This window comes from Zophobas morio, unplaced genomic scaffold (genome assembly GCF_036711695.1).
Source record: "Zophobas morio isolate AGI-343-1 ecotype UQ-CSIRO unplaced genomic scaffold, CSIRO_AGI_Zmor_V1 ptg000322l, whole genome shotgun sequence".
NCBI classification, from domain to species: Eukaryota; Metazoa; Arthropoda; class Insecta; order Coleoptera; family Tenebrionidae; genus Zophobas; species Zophobas morio.
In genome coordinates, this window is record NW_026972426.1 from 43,369 (window position 1) to 63,508 (window position 20,140).

At 26.3% G+C, this 20,140-nt stretch overlaps 1 protein-coding gene and 2 long non-coding RNA genes across 3 annotated transcripts; 2 read left to right on the plus strand and 1 right to left on the minus strand.

Annotated features, from left to right (window-relative positions):
• The first annotated feature begins 1,342 nt into the window (after positions 1-1,342).
• Positions 1,343-3,338, plus strand: LOC135119946 (uncharacterized). Its single transcript, XM_064044317.1, has 8 exons — positions 1,343-1,411; positions 1,467-1,514; positions 1,626-1,746; positions 1,800-2,200; positions 2,297-2,367; positions 2,432-2,567; positions 2,952-3,037; positions 3,192-3,338. The coding sequence occupies exons 2-8, from the start codon at positions 1,481-1,483 to the stop codon at positions 3,336-3,338; spliced, it is 996 nt and encodes a 331-aa protein (XP_063900387.1). The 5' UTR covers positions 1,343-1,411; positions 1,467-1,480.
• A 1,139-nt stretch (positions 3,339-4,477) lies between these two features.
• LOC135119929 (uncharacterized) lies at positions 4,478-5,171 on the minus strand. The gene is made up of 3 exons (XR_010278429.1): positions 4,812-5,171; positions 4,623-4,750; positions 4,478-4,524 (listed from the first exon to the last, which is right to left on the minus strand). It is a non-coding gene; the product is annotated as an uncharacterized LOC135119929 (long non-coding RNA).
• A 532-nt stretch (positions 5,172-5,703) lies between these two features.
• LOC135119959 (uncharacterized) lies at positions 5,704-6,744 on the plus strand. Its single transcript, XR_010278447.1, has 4 exons — positions 5,704-5,973; positions 6,036-6,104; positions 6,434-6,511; positions 6,630-6,744. It is a non-coding gene; the product is annotated as an uncharacterized LOC135119959 (long non-coding RNA).
• Positions 6,745-20,140: the final 13,396 nt, after the last annotated feature.

A 20,140-nucleotide genomic window follows, 5' to 3' on the forward strand; every position in this document is an offset into this window, starting at 1 on the left:
TTTTTTTTTATACTATCATTTTGTTTATAGCAATTTTTAACAGCATAATATTTTCTTAAAATAAATGAAACATAGCAATCGAAATTATATAAATACTTTGCCACATCTTTTATTTAAGTTGCTTATATTTCTATAAATATTTAGTGAAGTTCCTTACATTTTTTTTAATGAATAAAAAATTAATCAAGACATCTCTTTTAAAGACACTCTTTTTTTATTTAATAGTTTTTAATATTCCATAAAATTATCAAGATCATTTTTTTTTATTAGTAAATATATTAGTACTGCAGTAGAAAAAAAAGGTTAAAGCAATATAATAATAAAAGTTCCGTTTTTTCGGTATAATAAAAAAGTTGAAGTTATATTGTAATTAATAGTTAAAGTTTAATAATAAATATAAAAAATTCCTTAGTAAGTTTTTAAAAATAAAAATATTATATACTTATCAATGTAAAAGGTAAGTTTATAAAATAGTAATAGGTTTCACAGAAAATGTTGTGAATAATAGTACTCTTCTTCGTATGAACTTAAAATTTTTTAGGAAAAACACGAGCTTTTTGCATGTGTAGTGCCGCCATGAAGGCATTAGAGAATGTTCTGTTGTTTTAACACGCATTCAAAAAAAATTAATAAATTTTTCTGTGTAAGAGCATTACAAGCAGCTTTTTTGTGTTTAAATACTTCCTTATAAGCACAAGTACTGGACCACGTGCGCGTGGGCACGTGACTTTTCTTTTTATAGTAACTTTCCTCATAGATTTGTTGTTTTTTTAAATAACGCGCAACTTCAACAACTTTTTGTAACAAGAAAAACTTAAGAAAACTTATTTTATTAAAAATATATTTAAAATTTACAAACTTTTATTAATAGAAATAATAATTAATAATATAAACTACATTATACAAATTAGTGTGATTATTATTTACTCTTCATATATATATGTTAATAATTTATATTAATGATGTTATATATAAATTAAAAGTAATATTTACTTACTTTCACTTAATATAAAAAAAGGAAACTAACTTACTTTATTTTATATATATGAAATAGAAAAAAAATTAACATAATTTAAATTGCTAATATGCAGCCTTACCATCTAAATTTTGTTATGAAGGCACATGGCGGGTTGCTTTCTTGTCTTGCAGAATTATAGGCACCTTTTTTAAAGACCGCCCTATTAACATTAGCGAAAACTACTAGAGAAAAATTTTATTATTACCTTTAATTACTGGCCAGCTTTCCAAATAATCTTCTCGTTAATAATAAGTTAAAACTATATGTCGGCCTCCATTGGTTAACTAATTCTCATTATATTTCTTCTCTTAAACTTTTTTGTAGGGACTCGTATTATTTCGTCGCAAGCATTCTGTCCTATAAACTTGCGAGTTACAGAAAGAAACCTAGACAGTTACTTTTTGCTAATAATGATAATAATTTTATTAATTATTAAAATATATGAAAGATTTGGGAACGATTATGAACGTCCGCCGTGTAACATTTTCGGAGGAAGGTATTCTTAACGTCCCATCGTATGTTAAAAACTCCCTCATTGGCCGCATAATAAAATTATATACGGAACACCAATGAAGCTTTTACATTTAACAACATCAAACTTTACTAGGAGTTTCTTGGACGGGTAAACCGCTTGACTACTACATTCACGTGATTGATAGAAGCAAACTGGAGTATTTTTTTTTGAATCGAACTTCTGCGCGCACTTCTGTTCTTTTAAAAGAAAATGGGTCCAAAATATACACTGTTAGCAACTATATTGTCACTATATAATAATTCTTAGCTCATCTCCGCGTTCTCTCTCAACCAATCGGAAACGGCGGAAAGGAGATTCGAAGAGGGAAGATGCTAGTTCTGTGGAGAATAATCTATCTGATGCCACACGTGTTTCTGAGAACCACGTCAAACCTCAACATTCTTTAGCAGCTGATAGCGATTCGTTATTATCATTGAACGAAAGTCCATCCACCGCGTTGTTACTAAGCTCTAGCAGTTCATGCGACGAACAAATAAATACGCCTCTTGAATGCCACATCACGAATCCTAATGACTCCTTGAGAATTGGCGTTGCAGGAAGTTCTACGAGCTCATCATTTAGCATCTCTGCTACAAGTCCTTTCTCTCTCCTTGAATCACCTGTTTTGCAGGCTGGTAACAAAGTCTTTTCTGTGGACCAGTACTTGGGTTTTATTATTATTATTATTATTATTATTATTATTATTATTATTATTATTATTATTATTATTATTATTATTATTATTATTAAATTATTATACGCAGCTGCTCAAAAAAAAAAGTTAACAAACTATATGCACTCTCCCACAACTGACCCTTATGTGACTGATAAAAAGGTTTTTGCCGTAATAAATATTAATAATTTTTACAATACTAAACATATATATAAAAAATATTTAGCCAAAAATGGCGCCATCCCAACATTACGTTCATGAAATAGAGAGAAATTTATTAGCAATAAAAAGTAATATTAGTTCGCTACTGCTCCAACAGATATGCGAGCCTTTGCATGTTGGTACTTCTCTCCACTCGACAGGTTTGAATCTTATAATTATTATTATTACTATTATTGTGGTCATTATTAATTTAAAAGTCCCACTTTCAAATTTTATTAGAAATTATTTTAATTAAAATTAACATTAAAGTTATTATACTTTATAAATCATAATTATTTACCTATTATAAATTTCACTATTAATTATTATAATTTTCTTGTTTTCCTTTTTTTTTTAAATATTTATATTTGCCTGCCGTTTTTTTTAGATTTTTTAATCGCTTCGTTTTTATTAGTTTTTAATAACAACAACTTAACGGTTCCTTGAATGTTTACTACTATTATTTATATATTATTATTATTTCTTTTGAGTTATTATCTTTATTTCATGCTATTTACTTTTGCTTCTCTTCGAGAACATTACAGCTCCCTCTGTTATTCCTGAACTATTCATGTCGGTTGACCTACATGCTCTTCTATTAGAAAAAAGCAATTTACAAAAAGAAATTCAAGTATTCCAAATTAATTTATAAATTTAAGTGACTTTTATTAGAATTTTTTAAAAAGTTGCCTTTTTATTATATATATATATATATATAAATTAGTCCTTTTCTTTTTAAAAAAACTTAAGAAATTTTCTATTATTCTTTATTTTATTATATCTAGCCCGATTCTTATAACTCTGATTTAAAAACAAATTTGGTCGCGGATTCTCAGATTGCTAAAGAAATTTTAAGCTCTTGTGAGAATAATGTTAAGGCCTACGAGGATTCTGAACTTACAGACTTAATAAAAAACAACTTTTATAGATAAATCTCTTTAATTAACTTAATTAGAGCCTGTTCAAAAATAATGTTTTCTTGATTTATATAATAGATTAAGTTCTTGACTTAATTTCAAATATTGCGATTATAGAAGCTTTTGTTAGAGCCCGTTTAAAAATAACTTTTACTTAAATTATATAAAATAGTAATAAGCGTTGTAAAAAAAATAATACTTTTTTGTTATTTCTGTATTATTAATTTATAAAGGTAAATTTAAAGATTGTAATTCTTTCGAGCAAAATTTAATTTAATAAGGGTTTATTTTAAATTAAAATTTTTTAAATTCAGGTAGCATTTTATTTTTAAAATACTGCTGAAGCTTGTAATTTTAAAATTTATCAATAAATTATATTGAAATTATTTGATATTTATTTAGCTTATACACTTTATTTTCATATTTTAGTAGTTAAGTAGAACAACAAGTATTGGTGCTTCAACTATATTATAAGTTTAAAGATCTGCACAAATTCATAAGTCAAAGAGAATTTCTAAATAAATAATTATATATAATTTATTTATAGCCCCAAGATATTATGTAAACTATTACTCAGAAAATCTTTAAGCCCGTAAACGTATTACCTTTAATTATACAGATGCCATAAGAAAAGCCCAATATCAACAAGCTAAAAAGATAGCATAAAACTACATGAAGGTAGCTAGAATAAAAACAATAGGGTAAAACTAAATTTATATTTTTCACGCTTACTTTATAAAAATATATATTTTTGTTTAAGACGCCAATATTGCAAATGTTAAAATAAAAATTCAGCAAAAATAGTTGCATCAGTAAAATTTATGGTAAAAACTAATATCCTCACCCGACTAAGTATCAAAATTCGAAATTTTCAAAATAAATTATCCTTGAAAGATCACTCATATAGTAAATTATATCTATAAAAATAAGTAAACTTAAAAGGCTTTTGAAGGTAAAAAGTCAATAACGTTAAAAAAATAATTTATTAAAAAAAAAGAACGTTGAGCAACTTCAATGTAATTTTTAGAGACGACATAATATATAAAAATAGTTAAAAAAAATTTAGCCCATGCAGTATTGCTGCTAGAAAGTACGCAATGCGAACGCTGAAAACAAAACAATAATAAAAACTTTAAAATACACTAGAAGCTTACTTTGTGAGAGGTGGTAAAGAGCTTTAACTTATTCTGCAGTCAGCAGCCTGTTGAATAAAGAGTTACCTTTTACTATTAACTTATTTTATTTTATTTAATTCTATATTATTTAATAATACGCAGCCAACAATGAAATTGCTTTTACCGTTTCTTCTCTAGTTACAACTTAGATTGGTTTCAAAATTGCTATTATTGCCATTAGCAATTCTTAATTACGGAACTGCCCGTCTTGCTCAAATTATAGGCAACGGAAAGAAAGAATTAATTCTTCAACTGGTACAAAAGTTTTTTAATTACATGCAGTGGTATGTGGAGGTAAACGGTTTAAACATACCAAAGTTATGTCAGCAAATGTGTTGCATGTCTTTGTATAAATCCTCCTTTAGGGATTTACCATAATAAAAGTCCGAATTATATAAAAAACCTTTAAAAAAGTTCTGTCCAAGACCCCAGATTTTTCTGACTTAAACGAAGTGGAGCAAATAATTCACTAAATTGCTCGAGTCCTGCCGTTTCCAAAATCGCTAGACACCCCCCTTCCAACCGCTTTTCTAAACTGTGTTATTGTCAACTTTAAGCGTGAGAGCCTCCTTCTTGCGCTTAAGGCGCCCCACCTGAGTAGCTACGGCCTTTCAATGCATTAAAAATAAATTGGCCCTAAGTAGCTTACGCCAGCACATCAAAAAAAGCTGCACATAACCTGCCGAGAGGAAAACTAACCAAGCGAAGTGCCAAAGACTGTTAACAACGGTCATACCTCCTTTTAAAAAACCCTCAAGCGAGTCGGAATCGCGCGCATACACTTCGACCATAACGACTCAAGGGAGGTACTGCTGTTGAAAGCGATGAGAACAAAGGGAACTCTTTGTTGATGATCTTGCTGCCTGGTGTTTACTTCCTCGTCAACTCTACAGTGGCCTTCAGTTTATAAACCCGTGCGATGGAAGATGGCGGTAGTTGTAATGTAACAGTTTAATTAGGTGAGACCACCCCTCCTGGGACTGGGAATTGTCTAAGTAACTCAGCGGTTAAATGCCATTGAAGAGTCTACTCAAGTTCCTAGGTTCGGCCCTCACCGACGCAACTCTCTTTTTCGGTTTTTAATGGTCGCGTATTCAACCTCGCCCTCATAATCTTTAAAAGAGATTTAGTAAGGTAGAATAAAACCACTATCCTCAACAGGTGTTACACTTACTATACGTCTTTGGTGTCTGGGAGGTCTTCCATAAAGTATAGGAGATAGCAAGAAGCCTAGGCGTACTCCTCGGTCCTTCATGCACGCTAGAGAGATAATCGTTTGACTTTTGTATGTAAGTAAACAGTTCCTTTATACCTTTGTAATAGTAACAATAAAAGATAAAGGTAATAATTTTGTGTGAGATAAAACTTGTCTTTATGGTAAATATATTTAACAATATTAAACTTTGTGCTTGAGAGCGTTTCTGGAATGGAGAATTACATTCCTGGATCTGCCAGTTTGCTTAGTGATGTCGATAGTAAAATTTATATTCTCATAATACGTTACTGTGAAACGCTATTTTTACAATTTTTTATACAGAAAAGTTTTTAATTGTTTTACGCGACAATAGAAAGTTTATTGGCCACTTAAGGTCTATAGATCAGTTTGGTATTATCTGATATTTTTATTAACTATATTTTTAAACTAAGTCATGTTCTTTTTTAGTATACTTTTTTAATAACAATAATATCAACACAAATTTCATTTATACAATTATTTTAACTTTAGCTTGCATATATTACCAGCCTAAAGATTAATTTTTTTACCCAAGCAAATATTATATTGCAAGATACTGTTGAAAGAATTTATGTAAACTCCTTCTTTAGTGATATTTTTCGCGGCCTATTAGTAATTCGCGGTGACTCTATTATGTTACTGGGAGAAAATTGTTAAAACTATTTTTGTGTGTATATAAATCGTTAATATTTTTAATTAAGGATCCTAAAAAAGAAGATCTTGTACAATTTTCAGAACTTTCTCTGGAAAATTTTATTGAGATACAAAGAAAGCAAGAGGTAAATTTATGTAATTCGATGTAAATAAATCTAAAGTTCAACTTTATATCTTTTCTCTCTGGTATAATTAAAACTTTGTTTTCCCTTGATTCCGTCAAATTTTAATTTTTCTTAAAAGAAAGAAAAACAAAGAAAGTTGCAGTTAAGAAATAAAATCATGCAAGAGATGGGCTTATATAGAAAGAGAGGCCCAACCCTAGATGAAATTTTTAGCTTGGACTTAAAATAATTAATTTGAAAGCTCTTTTTATTTATACATACTAAATAAACAATTTTTGATTTTTTAACTCACTTACTAAAGTGATTTATACGCAAGCAATTATTATAGATTAAACATTAATTAACGCTTCTTTCAATACGTATTATTAAAAATTAATAGAAGAAATCTTAAATTTTTTGGTTAATATTGCTGCAAAGAGTGTTTAATATTTTTGTGGTGTGCACAAAGTATCTATATTTAGACATTATCTGTATTAATCTTAATATTATACTCTGAAACTTTGAATTTATCAATTATTTTAATGTGTAAGCACCGCCTCTATGTATATATTATTGAGTATCACCATTGTATATGTCCCTCTACATAGTAACTTACTAGAACGCTATCTTATATAAGTAGTAAGCTCTACTCAGTCCACCACAACGAATTGTATCAGTGCCAAGTCAGACTTAGTTTAAGCCCATTCTAACAACCCAAAGAGAAACCTCTCACAAGGGCAAGGTATGCATTCTGGAATGATACTTGAAACGAAACCATAAAAATATACTAAAAAATCACTTACTTCACTAGTAATATGATAGCGTAATTTGTAGAAAACAAATTTTACTTGTAATTTTAATAATTTATTAACCATAAAAAAACCAGTTTTTTTAAAATTTTTAATAGTTCTAGAAGCAGCTTCTTCTCTAATACAGTATCGTAAAAAGCGATAATTAATATTTCATGTTATAACTCTTTAACACGACGGACGAGGAAGGATGGGCTCTTAAATAGCGCTTATATATAATAATTGAAACTTTTTTATAATATTTGTTATATGATTTTCCTATAATGGTTAATATTTTGGGTGATTTTAAATTGCTCACTATTAAGGACTACCATGTCACCTTAACTTTGTCCTGCTTATCTCCTTTATATGACAGTATCCCAAAACCTTGAAACTAAATAAAGTATCGATAGATGTCGCTTCTTAGCGGCAGTTCCGCTTACCAAAAGCATTAAGTATTTTAACTCTGTTAGTTTAATAGTGTTTTGCATAAAAGCAAATGTTTACTTCGAATAAGCCAGTAACGGCTTATGTTACATGCGGTAGTTACGAATAAATAATACGCCAGACGGAATTAGGTTAGTCAATTTTTTTTAATATGGCGTTCCCTGTTGTACTTAACAACACGCTTTACCAAGCTGGCTTAGTTTATATTTATCTTAATTTTTAAGTATTTTCTCAAAATGAAGATTTTTGCTAAGAAGTAAGATCGTTATAAAATGAGCTTAAACGAAAGTAGTCCTACTTAAGCAACTCGCATTAGCTGTTAGTACTGGTCAAGACACATATTTTCAGAAGGTAATTATCCACAATGATTTGTTACTATTCTGTTAAAACAGCTTCAAGCCCACTGCAATAACAAAGGAAAGAAAAAATTAATAAAAAATAATTTAAAGCTAAAAAAATTATTTTCGCGAGGAAAAGAGGACAAAGTTCGGTCTATTATACTTCCCACAAAATTTCACAACGACTAGAGAGTAGTTTTGCAGTAGTGAATAAAATGAAACGTTTAAGCTTCGTTGGGTCGCATATATATATTTATTTATGTAAAAATAAGTTTGTACTCTCCTTAGGACCTCGTAAGACTTTTTATTTGTAAACTAACTCAAGCCCCTCAGTATCAAGGCAATGATTAACTAACAAAAAGTCATGCGTCCCTCAGGGTTACATTAAATATTTCCCTAACCTCTAAGTACTTTAAATAAGGTATCAGTCAAGCCCTAGAGACATCAGGCAGAGGCCGCAAGATTTGATTCTGAGTAACCGCTGCATACATATGTATAATTTAAGAATGTACATATAGTACGAAGTAAACACTCTCAATAACCAATTACTGAGTCAGTCAAAAGGTTAATAGCACAGTCGTCCACTTAGGAATAACTAAGTGTCAGTTAGAACTTAATGCATCCGGGGGGCTCCGCATTATGTAATGTATATACTGGGAAATAACTCTATTTAGTATGTATCATCAAATAAAACTATACCCGAGCCGTGTCAGTAAGATAATTGCTGTAAAATAAGCCTTAGAACCCGTTGACAGCCCTACAATGGTTAATTGTTGACTTTGAACAAAAAAAGCATGATTAAGGACGGCACCAAAGTTCGTTGCTCGCCCCCGCGCACTTTCTTATCTTGAATTTCAATGTTAAGCAGGATCTGCACGGGCAACCTTCGTTCAGTCATGGTTTAAAGTCAAAGACTTATTTCTAGCCCTCAGCTGTCTACATAACGCTGTCAGCTCATACCTTGCGAACTACGTTAAATTCTTGTATACTCTTTAATAGAGCGAGGCTACATCGGGGTGCTTGTAAACGAGAACCTATAGTAAAGTACAGCAACCAGCTGTCGGTAGTCTACTCACTGATCTCGAATTTCGGTGCACTGTGGACGTATCCCGGGGTAGTTGTTCATCCATGGGTTGATTATCGGCAGAGGGTACGCTGGGGTACCAGCATTGTCATGGTTAGTACCCCTTTACGAATTTGAAGGTTAGTAGCAAAGACGAACGCCGCTTTAGCAAGAGCTTGTAACCAGTGAGGTTACTATAGGAAACTTCTTCCTTTGGCTTCATGCTAGGTGAGTTTGAATCATCGATTAAAATTGGTTGCTCTGTCCGGAAGAGCTGCTCTTAATAATGGTTAATCCGGCGCTGACTAGAAGCCTAAGGAAGGTCCATCTTAGTGTCTTCCAGAGCTGGGTGAACTATGAACTGGTCATACTTTATTCTAGTGCATTAATGTGCGCCTCCTAGCTAACTGTATAATCGTCTCTATTGTTGTAGACTTATTAGTGCTGGCTTAGGCCTTCGTTTGGTAAGTTTAATTGAATAAATTTCAAAAAAGGTTGTAGCTATGTGCAGTAAGTTAAGATAACTTTAGTAACTAGTTGCGAACAAAAACTAAGGTTATGTCTGTCCTATCTTATGAGTCGCAAAGTTTAAAATACTTTTAGCACTTAATCTCGGTGCTGTTTCAAATAGTTGAAGACCGGTTTATTTTATTAGTAGGAAGTTTCTGAGTTTTAGTAGATTATTAGGGCCTTGACTCAACTCTTTAGTGCCAGCGGTAGCTTTCCGCTAGGGCTTCAAACTTTCTTGCCGCCCTTTTCAGCATTAATAATAGTGCTCTCTTCCTATAATCCCTACAATTCTAGCATAGTGCTATATAAACAGACTAATACTATAACGTTATTTTCTAGTATATCCTATATTTATAGATGTGACGGTTATAAAATTAGAAAATTGTCTAAGAAACCCAAAGCATAATACCCCGGCAGCTTTCTGAGTTAGTAAAGTGGCCCAAATAAACCATATGTAAGAAACCAGTTTTTGGATGTAATTAGTTCAATAAAAAAACTCCTCGTTCCAATCTTGGTGTCCTGGGTTTTACAAAAAATTGGGAAACCTTTTTCAAGCTTTCTAGCCTCTATCATTAGGAACACTGACTTTAAATATTTCAAAGCAGAAAACACGTACACTTTAAATAAATTATTAACGGGTAACTATCAAGGTTAAGGGAAATTTTGCTGCAAAGCACACAACAAACGATTTATTTCTTCGCCTTTAATCGTGGTATTGTACTCGTCTGTTCTAACTTTGTTTTGAAGCCTGTTAAGTTTTGAGACTCGGGGCAAGTTGTGCGAGATGCTGCCCTACCACAGCCTCACCACGCGCTGTAGTCACGTATTTTTGCACATGTTGATTTTTTAAACATTTCTTTAATACACTTCTATTATATAATTTGTGTAAATGCTCAGTAAAATCAAGAGCAGACTTCTAGTTTTAATAAAAAAAATTAAACTATTTTGGGTGTTCGTATTCAGTTTCCGCAAGTCAGCTCCTTATTTATGCAAATACGTCAGTGTGTGTAGAGATTACAGACTATAAGTGTGTTATTAGCCAGAATTTGTACGTAAGTTCTTAGTTCACTTGTGGCTTGGACTTCCAAAAGCTTACATAATAAGGTGCGCTTTATACATGCATTTGCTAACTACAGTGGGGAGAAAATTAAGATCATATTTAAATACTGTATTTCTTTCTGATTGGTCTATTTATATACTATTTTTCCTGTAAAAAATTTAGTGAGGTTACGTTTTTCTGTATGTCCCGTATGTGTTTCTTGGTTGTTGGTTGTATGGAAGTCTGTTAGTGGTTTAAGTATATGAATAGTTTTATTTATTAATTGTTGTAATATTATTAAAATTATAGATATTTGGTTAAGTGTATTGCGATTTTGTTATTAGACGTTTTTTTTACACTTTTTTTTTTAATGTTAGATTAATAAAACGTTTAATATATGTCGAACACTTAATTTTTTATTTTAATGCAATAAATTTTATAGTAATAATGTTTCTTCCGCCAAAGAAACTAACATAATTGCGATCAACTCATGACAGAAATGCGTATATACCAGAATTATTCGTAAATCGATGGATCCTTCAATATAATTAGAAATATTTTTTCCGTGACGTCTAATAAAATAAATAATAATAATAATAATAGTAAAAGAAACAATAATAATATACAAAGAAAATTATAATAATGAGAGTAATAACAACCATAACAATAACAATAATAGTAATTATAATAAATATAAGCACAAATAAACACGATAAGATCATTTTTTTATATTTATGAGACAATTATATATGAACTTTTTATTGAAATAAATATTGATAATAATAAAAATAATGATACATAAAATAATTAATTATTGAACAAATATTAATAAAAATTCCTGAATAAATAAAAGTTTTACTGTAACCAATCTCATATAATCTACATTAATAATTTGTTTACTTAAGCGGTTTAATACTTTACTTTAGTGATGATAAAGTATATCGTTATCATTATTATTATCGTTACTATTTTCTTCCCTTAAGTGGTACTTTTTTAATTTTTGTTACCTCCCCCCCCCCCCCCCCCTCCCCCAAAAAAAAAAAAAAACTTTTATTTATTAAAGTATAACTCCATATCAATATTTGTAAAGATATTAAAGTTATAAAAATCGCCTATTATTGCTCGCGTTGATAAATTATTATAAATAATAATAATAAATTTTTAAATTATTTTTTATTTTTAATTACCTTAAAACTTTAGAAAAAAAATGATATAAAATAATACAACGAATCCTGCAAATTCAACAGTTTAGCTTCTACATCTTGACAGTTCGCCACATGCTTTTGTATTTTTTCAGAAAGACGTTTCATTAAAAAGTAAAAAGAATTTGGAGAGTCTTTTTGCATTGGTACAGTAAAAATATAAAAACGATTATAAATAATAAAATACAAATAAATTATGCTCACTATAAAAAGTAAAAATTAGTATAAACTTTGAGAATATATTTTATATAAATGTAAAATAAAGGAATCAAAAATTTTTACACAAACACAAATAATCGAGTTCTTTTGGTATCTCCAAAACGTAAAATGCAAGCAAATAAGAGGCATGAAGATCAAGTGCAATTGCATAAACTGTTATATTATTGCGGGTGGTATAAAAGCACATATAGAAGGTGTCACGTGTGAAGCACGGAGTATGACTTTGTTAACGCAAATATTTACGTACAATAATAATATGTTAATATGAAAGTCATAAATTATAAAGAAAATAATAAAGATAATATAGAAAGTTAAAATTGTCATGAAAAATTTTAATGAAGTATACTATTACACTATAAATACATATAAATATTAACAAAAAAATTATATGGATAACGCCGTTTACAATAAATATTGCTATTAATAAATATAGTGGATTATAATATAATAAATAAATGTTTAAAAAAACGTCAAATATAAAAAGAAAGCTTCATAATAATTTCAAAAAGAGCTCCCATTAAGAAGTCAGTAATAATAACTCATAATAAACTTAAGCCGGTTATAAACGTTGCTGTAATTATTTAATATCTTGTAATAATATATTAACTCCAAAACTAAACAACCTATAAGAAAAATTTACTATTCATTATATAAAAACCTTCGGTACTGAAAAAGAATTGTTGTGACTCCAAAACTGGAAAGGAGGCAAGAATAGTTATAATAGAAGTTATGAGAAGCGCCTCTTCTATAAAAAAAGGTAAAGTTTCCTCTTATGGCTAATTATTATAAACAGCACTATTACTAGTATTAAAAGCATTATTAATACTAATTATAATTACTATTATCTATTGCTTTTTGACTTTTTTTCCATATGAAATAAACAAGAAACAATAAAATTATGATGAGGAAACCTTAAAATACTTTAAAAAAGAAAACCCTCATTTTTAAAATAAAATTGGATCTTATTAATTAACGAACCAAAACTCAACGATAAAAAAGATTCCATTTTAGTAAGCAGCAGAGGAAGGAGGGGTTGAGCGTCAGGAAGCCCATCTTGCGATTGGTAGTTCAGTTTCACTGTAAAACTTGGCCTTGACCTCGCCTTATCAGCATTAATAACGGAAAAACGCCTCAAATTCCTTTTGTACTAAAGTTAGTAATAAACAAACAACTTGCAAATATTTAAAAACTTATAAAAAACCAAAAACTCCATTTCTTGAAAGACTAAATAATAATCAGCATCAATATCTTTAAAAGCTACCAAACTTTCCCACCTTGATGATCCAATTGCGTAGTGAAATTTAACATATAATAAATTTGATATTATTTAAAGCTGGTTGCATAGAACATAAGGAAATAAGAGTTATACTTACATAATTATAATATAAGTTTTTTAAAAATTAGAAAAACATATTTGAAAAGTAAAAAGCAAGTAATGGAACTACAATAATACTAAGTAAAAAAAATGAGTAGATTTTAAAAAATATTATGAACTACTAAATAAAAATTAGCATAACTTAAAAAAATATAAGTAATAGGAAGAAGACATAAAAAGTAATGAAAATATACAAAAATATGTTCCGTTTCTCTAAAGAAAAACTTTGAAGACTTGACACTTTATTAAAATTTCCGTTAATAATATTTAGTAAAGGAGAAGAACTGCTTGCTTTTTTGATAATACAGTCCAGCAAAAGAAGAAGAACGAAGGAAAGCTCAAATATAAATAACAACGTTTATATAAATATAAAAGAAGATAACAAAAAAAATAAATTCGGTTCGGTAAAAGTAATAAATTAAAAATATAATTATGTAAAAGTTAAATATATAAAAAAAAACAAATCATTTAGAAGGTATAACATAGATTAAAATATTCTATAGTAAAATGATTTTTGCATAAAAGTATATAAAAAACTATATTATAACAAAATTAAATTGACAAAATCTTTTTAAAAATAAAATATAATATAAAAATAAATAGTATATAAGTATTACGAAACGTTATTATGAAAAAAAATATTTTATTAAGTAAACTCATATATATTTAAATATATAAAAATTTATAATTATTAGTATATGATAGTAGAAAAACTTTGGTAGACAAGTATTTACAAAAAAGTAAATATTTATAAAATGTGTATATAAATAACTATTCATACCAAAAAAAAGGTACGCTAGACATAAAAAGAGCATTTTAAAAAATAAAAAATGCCTATTAAGTGCAAAACCTACTTAATAACCTCGCAAACTACTAAACTGATTTCCTTATATAATGGTCACCACGTGGCCTCTGGTTGAAAAAAAATTACGCCATGCCGTAACGTGGCTTTGAGGCTATAAATGAGGAAGTTAAATAACTTTGAAAAATAAAATCTTTAACCAAATCGTTCCTAATAAAAATTTTTTTATATAAAAATTATTAAACCCAGCCAAAAGTTACAAACAGTTTATAATATATAAAACTTTCTATAAAATAATTATAATTATTCCCCCTTTTTTTATAGAGTAAAAAGAATATTTTATATAACAAAATAAATGAAATATTAATTTTAATATTTAAATATAAACTTCATAATATATAATATACTTCCCAGAGCAATTATATATATATTTTCTTAATTGTTAGTTCAACCTTTCCTACCCCATGAATCTTAATATCAGTAATAGAAGGAGAACAAGTGGGGCCTCGCGCTCTTTCCTAAAGACTGAAACTGTCGTGGGAGAGCGCATGACAAACATATATTTATTGGTCTTGGAACTACTCTTATAAATCCTTAGTAGTTTATATTCACTTACATAGGTGATGATCACAAAATTTCTCAAGGAGATTTTTTAAAGATAAAGTTATAATTTAAGTTGTCTCTCTATTAGTGGACATATTTGTCCATCCTCTATCATTGGACCTTGAGATTGCATCGTTAACAATATACAAAATATGAAAAAAAAAACTATATAGTCAAACAGTGAAGTAAATTTAAATTATATTTTATTATGTATTAATATAGAAAAAATTTAAGTTCTTTTATTAAATAAATAAATTTTTGTATAAAATGAAATATATTAAAAAAATAAATATATCAATATGAGCACAAAAAATATAAAACATATATAATAAAAGAACGAAAATATTAAGTAGTATTAGATAAAAAATAAAATATACAAAATAATATAAAATATTTAAAAGAGAATAAATAGTAAAAATAGTAACAAAATAAACAATATAATTTATAAATAATAAAAGTTCATGAAAATTTATAAAAAAAAAGTTATTAAGAAAATTGTATATTCATACTATAACAAAATTACAAACAATAACAAACTTTAAAAAAATTCATTAAAAAGGAAAACTTTATTTCTTATATAAGTTTACTTTTTACATTAGAAGATAAATAACTAAACATAACATTTAAAGTTACTTTCTTTATTATTATTAATATATATTAAAAGTATAATAGAGCTTATATCAAACATAATAAGCTTATAGAAACTTTGTTACTTCCTACGATTGTAAAGTTTTTAGCTTTATATAATAAATTTTTATGTACAAACTTTTAAATAGTTATAAAATACTTTGAGTGGTCAGTAATAATAAATTTTATACTTTTTGATAGCAATATAAATATATATATAATAAAAAAATTGAACTAAATAAAAATTTAAAAAGATTTAAAGTTCTACAAAAATTTAACTTAATAATCATAATAATAATTACTTCATACGAATTTTTAGTAATACAATTATACACAGCAGAACCCTCAAGAAAGACTAAAGCCGTAAAGCAATCCGAAACAGCGTCAAAAAGCAAATTCGTATTGATCTATTTGTTTATAGTATTAATAAAATAATAGTATATATAAAAATATTTTATAAAAATTAAAAATTATTATAAAATGGTAAACTAGTAAAAAAATTTAATAAATTTGTTATTTATAGAAAATGATTATATTTACTTTTTACTGAAAAAGTTTTGCAATTATAATATTTATAAAAATAAAAGTTAAACAATATATGTCAATATTTTCAACAGTACATAAATACTTTTATCATCAAAAATATTATAAAAAAAAGGAAAATAAAAATGTACAACTTGAAAAAAAGTATAAAATAGTTTTTTAAAAAAATGCTATATAAAATTGTTATAATAATAACGCCAGAGTTAAAAATATTGATAAATAAATATTAAACTTCAAACAATATTATTTGAGAATTACTGTTTAATGTAAAAAATATAAATTTAAAAATAAAAAAGACTTCAAAAGTATTTTCCTACATACTATTATCATAAATACAATACATAAAGAGTAGGATGAAAAATATTAAACTATAAAAATTAAATAAATATATGTTAATTTTTATGCAAATATAAAAATAATAGTAAGAAGGTGAAGTAAATTGTGTGAAGAAAATATTATTAAAAATAATTAATAATAGTAAAGGAAATTCTAATACAATATAATATAAACTAAAAAAACTTTATTATTAAAGTAAAAATATAAAAAAAATTCTAAAAAAAAAATTAATTTATATATTAAATGAAAATATTTAGATATTAAAATTATAACTATATAAAAAAGAATAAGAAAATGATAAGTTCATAAAATAAAATTTTAGTATTAAAAAATAAGAGTAAAATAAAAAAATGAAATAAAATAAATAATTTGAATTTAAAGAAATATAATGAATATAACAGTCATTAAAAATTATTAATAATAAAGGAAATAAGAATAAATTATAGCAATAGTAAATATATTTATGTGAAAGAAATATATATTATAAAGTAATACTAGATAAAATAACACTATTTAGTTATAATAATAAATAAAATAAGTATAACACATAGAAAATATAAAACAAATAATATTAGTAAATAAGAAAAGTAATAATATTAAATTTTTTAACCTATTTTTATAATAAATATGAAAATACATTAAAAAATTAGTATATGGATATAAAAAATAGCAATAGAATAATCAATAAATTTAATGATTAATTAAAAAAGGATATTTAATAGTTACTTATATATGTAAACATAAACTACGCGAAAAGAAAATAAATTAAAAGAAATGTTTTATATATCGTAAATATATTTATATAACATGTAAAAGTAAATAATTATTTGAATGTATTAACATTTACAATAATAATAATGATATCACAATAAAGTCAACAATAAGTTGTGTATACAATCAACAAACAGAAAAAGTAATTGTTGGAAAATAAAATTTATTTTAAAAATTAATAGATATAACAAAAAAATAATTATAAAAAGTAATACAAATTTCTATATATAAAATAAGGAATTAACTATAAACATATTTTATTATAAGAATAAATTTTCTTCCAAAAGTATAAATAGTATAAAAATATTTTAATTATAAGCAAAGAATTCATACAGCATTAAGACAATGAAGAGTATACGTAGCTGCTCCATATACAACTTTTTCATCACTACTTATTATTGTTTATTATTATTATTATTATAAGTATTATTATAGAAACCTGCAGAAAAGTCTCTGCCTAAAAAACGGAGCGAAAACATCAGCAACCACTTCGTTACAAATAGTGATAGAAACTTCCTAAAAACATTTATATTATATATATAAAAATATTACAAATTAATATTATTCATATATTTATTGTTATACTTATTAACTTTCTTTTTCTTTATTTATTTAGTGAAAATCTATTTTATTTATTATTTTTCCTATTTAATATTTTTTTTTTATAAATTAAACAAGTACTTTCGTTGCTTTCAGCAGACAGCTGTCTATATACTTCAGCCAACTCAGTAAAGCTGATAAACGTGAAGAGTTTTCCTCCTAAATATAAACAATGAAACTTATTAAAATGATGGTTCCTTAAAAAATTATATTAGTGCTATATATTGGATTATATAGATCCTTTTTAGTAAACGGGAAACTTTTCTAAATAAACTCGCAAATTTCAAGAATTAGAATTAAAATTTTGTAGTTATATTTCAATGAAAGGCAGAAACCAATCCCGTAGTACACTACTATTTCCCAACCAATCTTCTTTCATTAAAGAAAATGTAGGACTAATTTCACTATTATTACTATTCATCGTATTTGTTATTTCGTAAAAGGTCTCTGAGCAATAAAAGTTTTATCTTCTTATAGTTAGCATTTCGACAGAGAAAATCAATAGAACCTATCTTCTGTTACTCTTCTAAACTAAATTTTAAAAACTTTATCCATATTACAAAGTTTAACAAAAAATGTAGAAAATATTTATTATTATTAGTTTTAAAAGTATATAAAAACGGTATTTTAAAAAAAACGTAAAGGTCGCACGTGCCCGTTAATCGCTTAAAATATGGCCAATAATAAAAATTATAAAACTGTGAAGAAGATTAAGCCAATAAACCACTCATTTGTGGCATAAACATTGCACAAATACCAGTAAATAATATGTATAATAAGTAAACATTATTACTTAATAATATTAATAATCGTAGCAAAAGTAATATAAAGTTTATATCATTTTAGCTTCACTACAATTTTATTTTATTACTCGTTATACATACTTTTTACTTAAACTTTACTTCCACATTTATTTACATTATTTTTAAATTGTTATATTTTTTTATTTATTTACTTACTTTCAAATTTATTTAAATATATGCTCGATAATTATCACTTTAAGTAAATAGTATATCTTTACTTTTGTTATTATTATAATAATAATTTATATATAATTATAAAATATTCCATGTTAAGTTATATATTATATTTATTTATATATGTATGACTAATAGTAAATTACTATTATAAAACACTAATTTTACAAATATAAATATTTTATAACTTTTAACGATCCTTCCTTTATAGAGAAACTTGTGTGAGTCGGCAAGGAGTTTAACAGAAGATTCAACTTGTTGGCCTTTTAGTTCATAAAATAAATAGATTTTGTTAAATGTATAATTTATATTTTAAAAAGGTAATTTTTTTATACAAATTCTATAAAAGTTATATATATGAATTTAGAAAAAGTTATAAATACAGAATAAGTACGTTTGTACTATTGTTAAAAAAGTTACATATAAAAAAGTGTATGTGATATTTTTATAAAAAAAACTTTATATATTTTTTTTAAATAAAGTTTTTTTCTGCTTTTTGTTTTTAATAAAAGTTTCAAGTAATTTTATTAGAATTACTATTTTATAAAATAAAAAATATTTAGTCCTTATAAAAGGCAAAAAGCATAAATATAATGATAAAAAAGTTAAATAATAAACGAAAAGTTGCATAATTTTACAATGAGAGAAGGAAAGTTGGAATAATCCGTAATATACTTTGAAACAGTTGGCTGAATGGTTAACTCCAAAATATTAAGCATCCCCATTCGAGCTATAGCGCAAGAGTTCGATTCCTTATACATATTTAACAAGGTTTAATAATAAATCTCTTTTATATTATTTATTAAAGTTTCTCGTTTTATTTTTTTTAAGGAATATTTTATTTCATAACTTAAAAATATTATATTACCGAATAATAATTTTTTAAATTTATCGTTTATATTTTTAGTAAAGTTTACTATTTTTTTTTTAACTTCATACAAAAAACTAAACTACAAATGATAATATTGTTAAAGTTAATAACCATTAACAACAATAATATACATAAAGTATAAATAGGACAAAGAAATTAAAATTATAGGGTAAATAGCGCCAATACAAATCGGCTCAAATTAGCTAAACTTTAAACTTAAACTGATACAATTAATGTTAAGTGGTACCCGATTAAACAAAAAATTAAGCAAAGAAAAGTGAAGGCTCCGGTGTTGAGCCAACTTCTGGCTATAAACTGTGACCAAAATAACCATTAAATGATACCAAACAAAAAGTATCCAATTACAACTTAGTTAATATACATTATAAATAGTATGCAAACCATTTAACAATTTGTCGCACAATGTGTTAACAATTTATGTTCTAATACTCAATTAAGTAACAATATATTATTTTCTCATCATAACAAATTGTAAAAGCGGCTGTTTCCTTATAAATAGCGAATACTTAACACTCTTA

What these genes read in the sequence shown, in the direction of transcription:
- LOC135119946 (XM_064044317.1), top strand. Translation starts at nt 1,481, where the DNA reads ATGAACGTCCGCCGTGTAACATTTTCGGAGGAAG. An exon ending in TTCTGTGGACCAGTACTTGG is followed by an intron (nt 2,201 to 2,296) that starts GTTTTATTATTA and finishes TATTATACGCAG; the next exon opens with CTGCTCAAAAAAAAAAGTTA. An exon ending in CTTATGTGACTGATAAAAAG is followed by an intron (nt 2,368 to 2,431) that starts GTTTTTGCCGTA and finishes AAAAATATTTAG; the next exon opens with CCAAAAATGGCGCCATCCCA.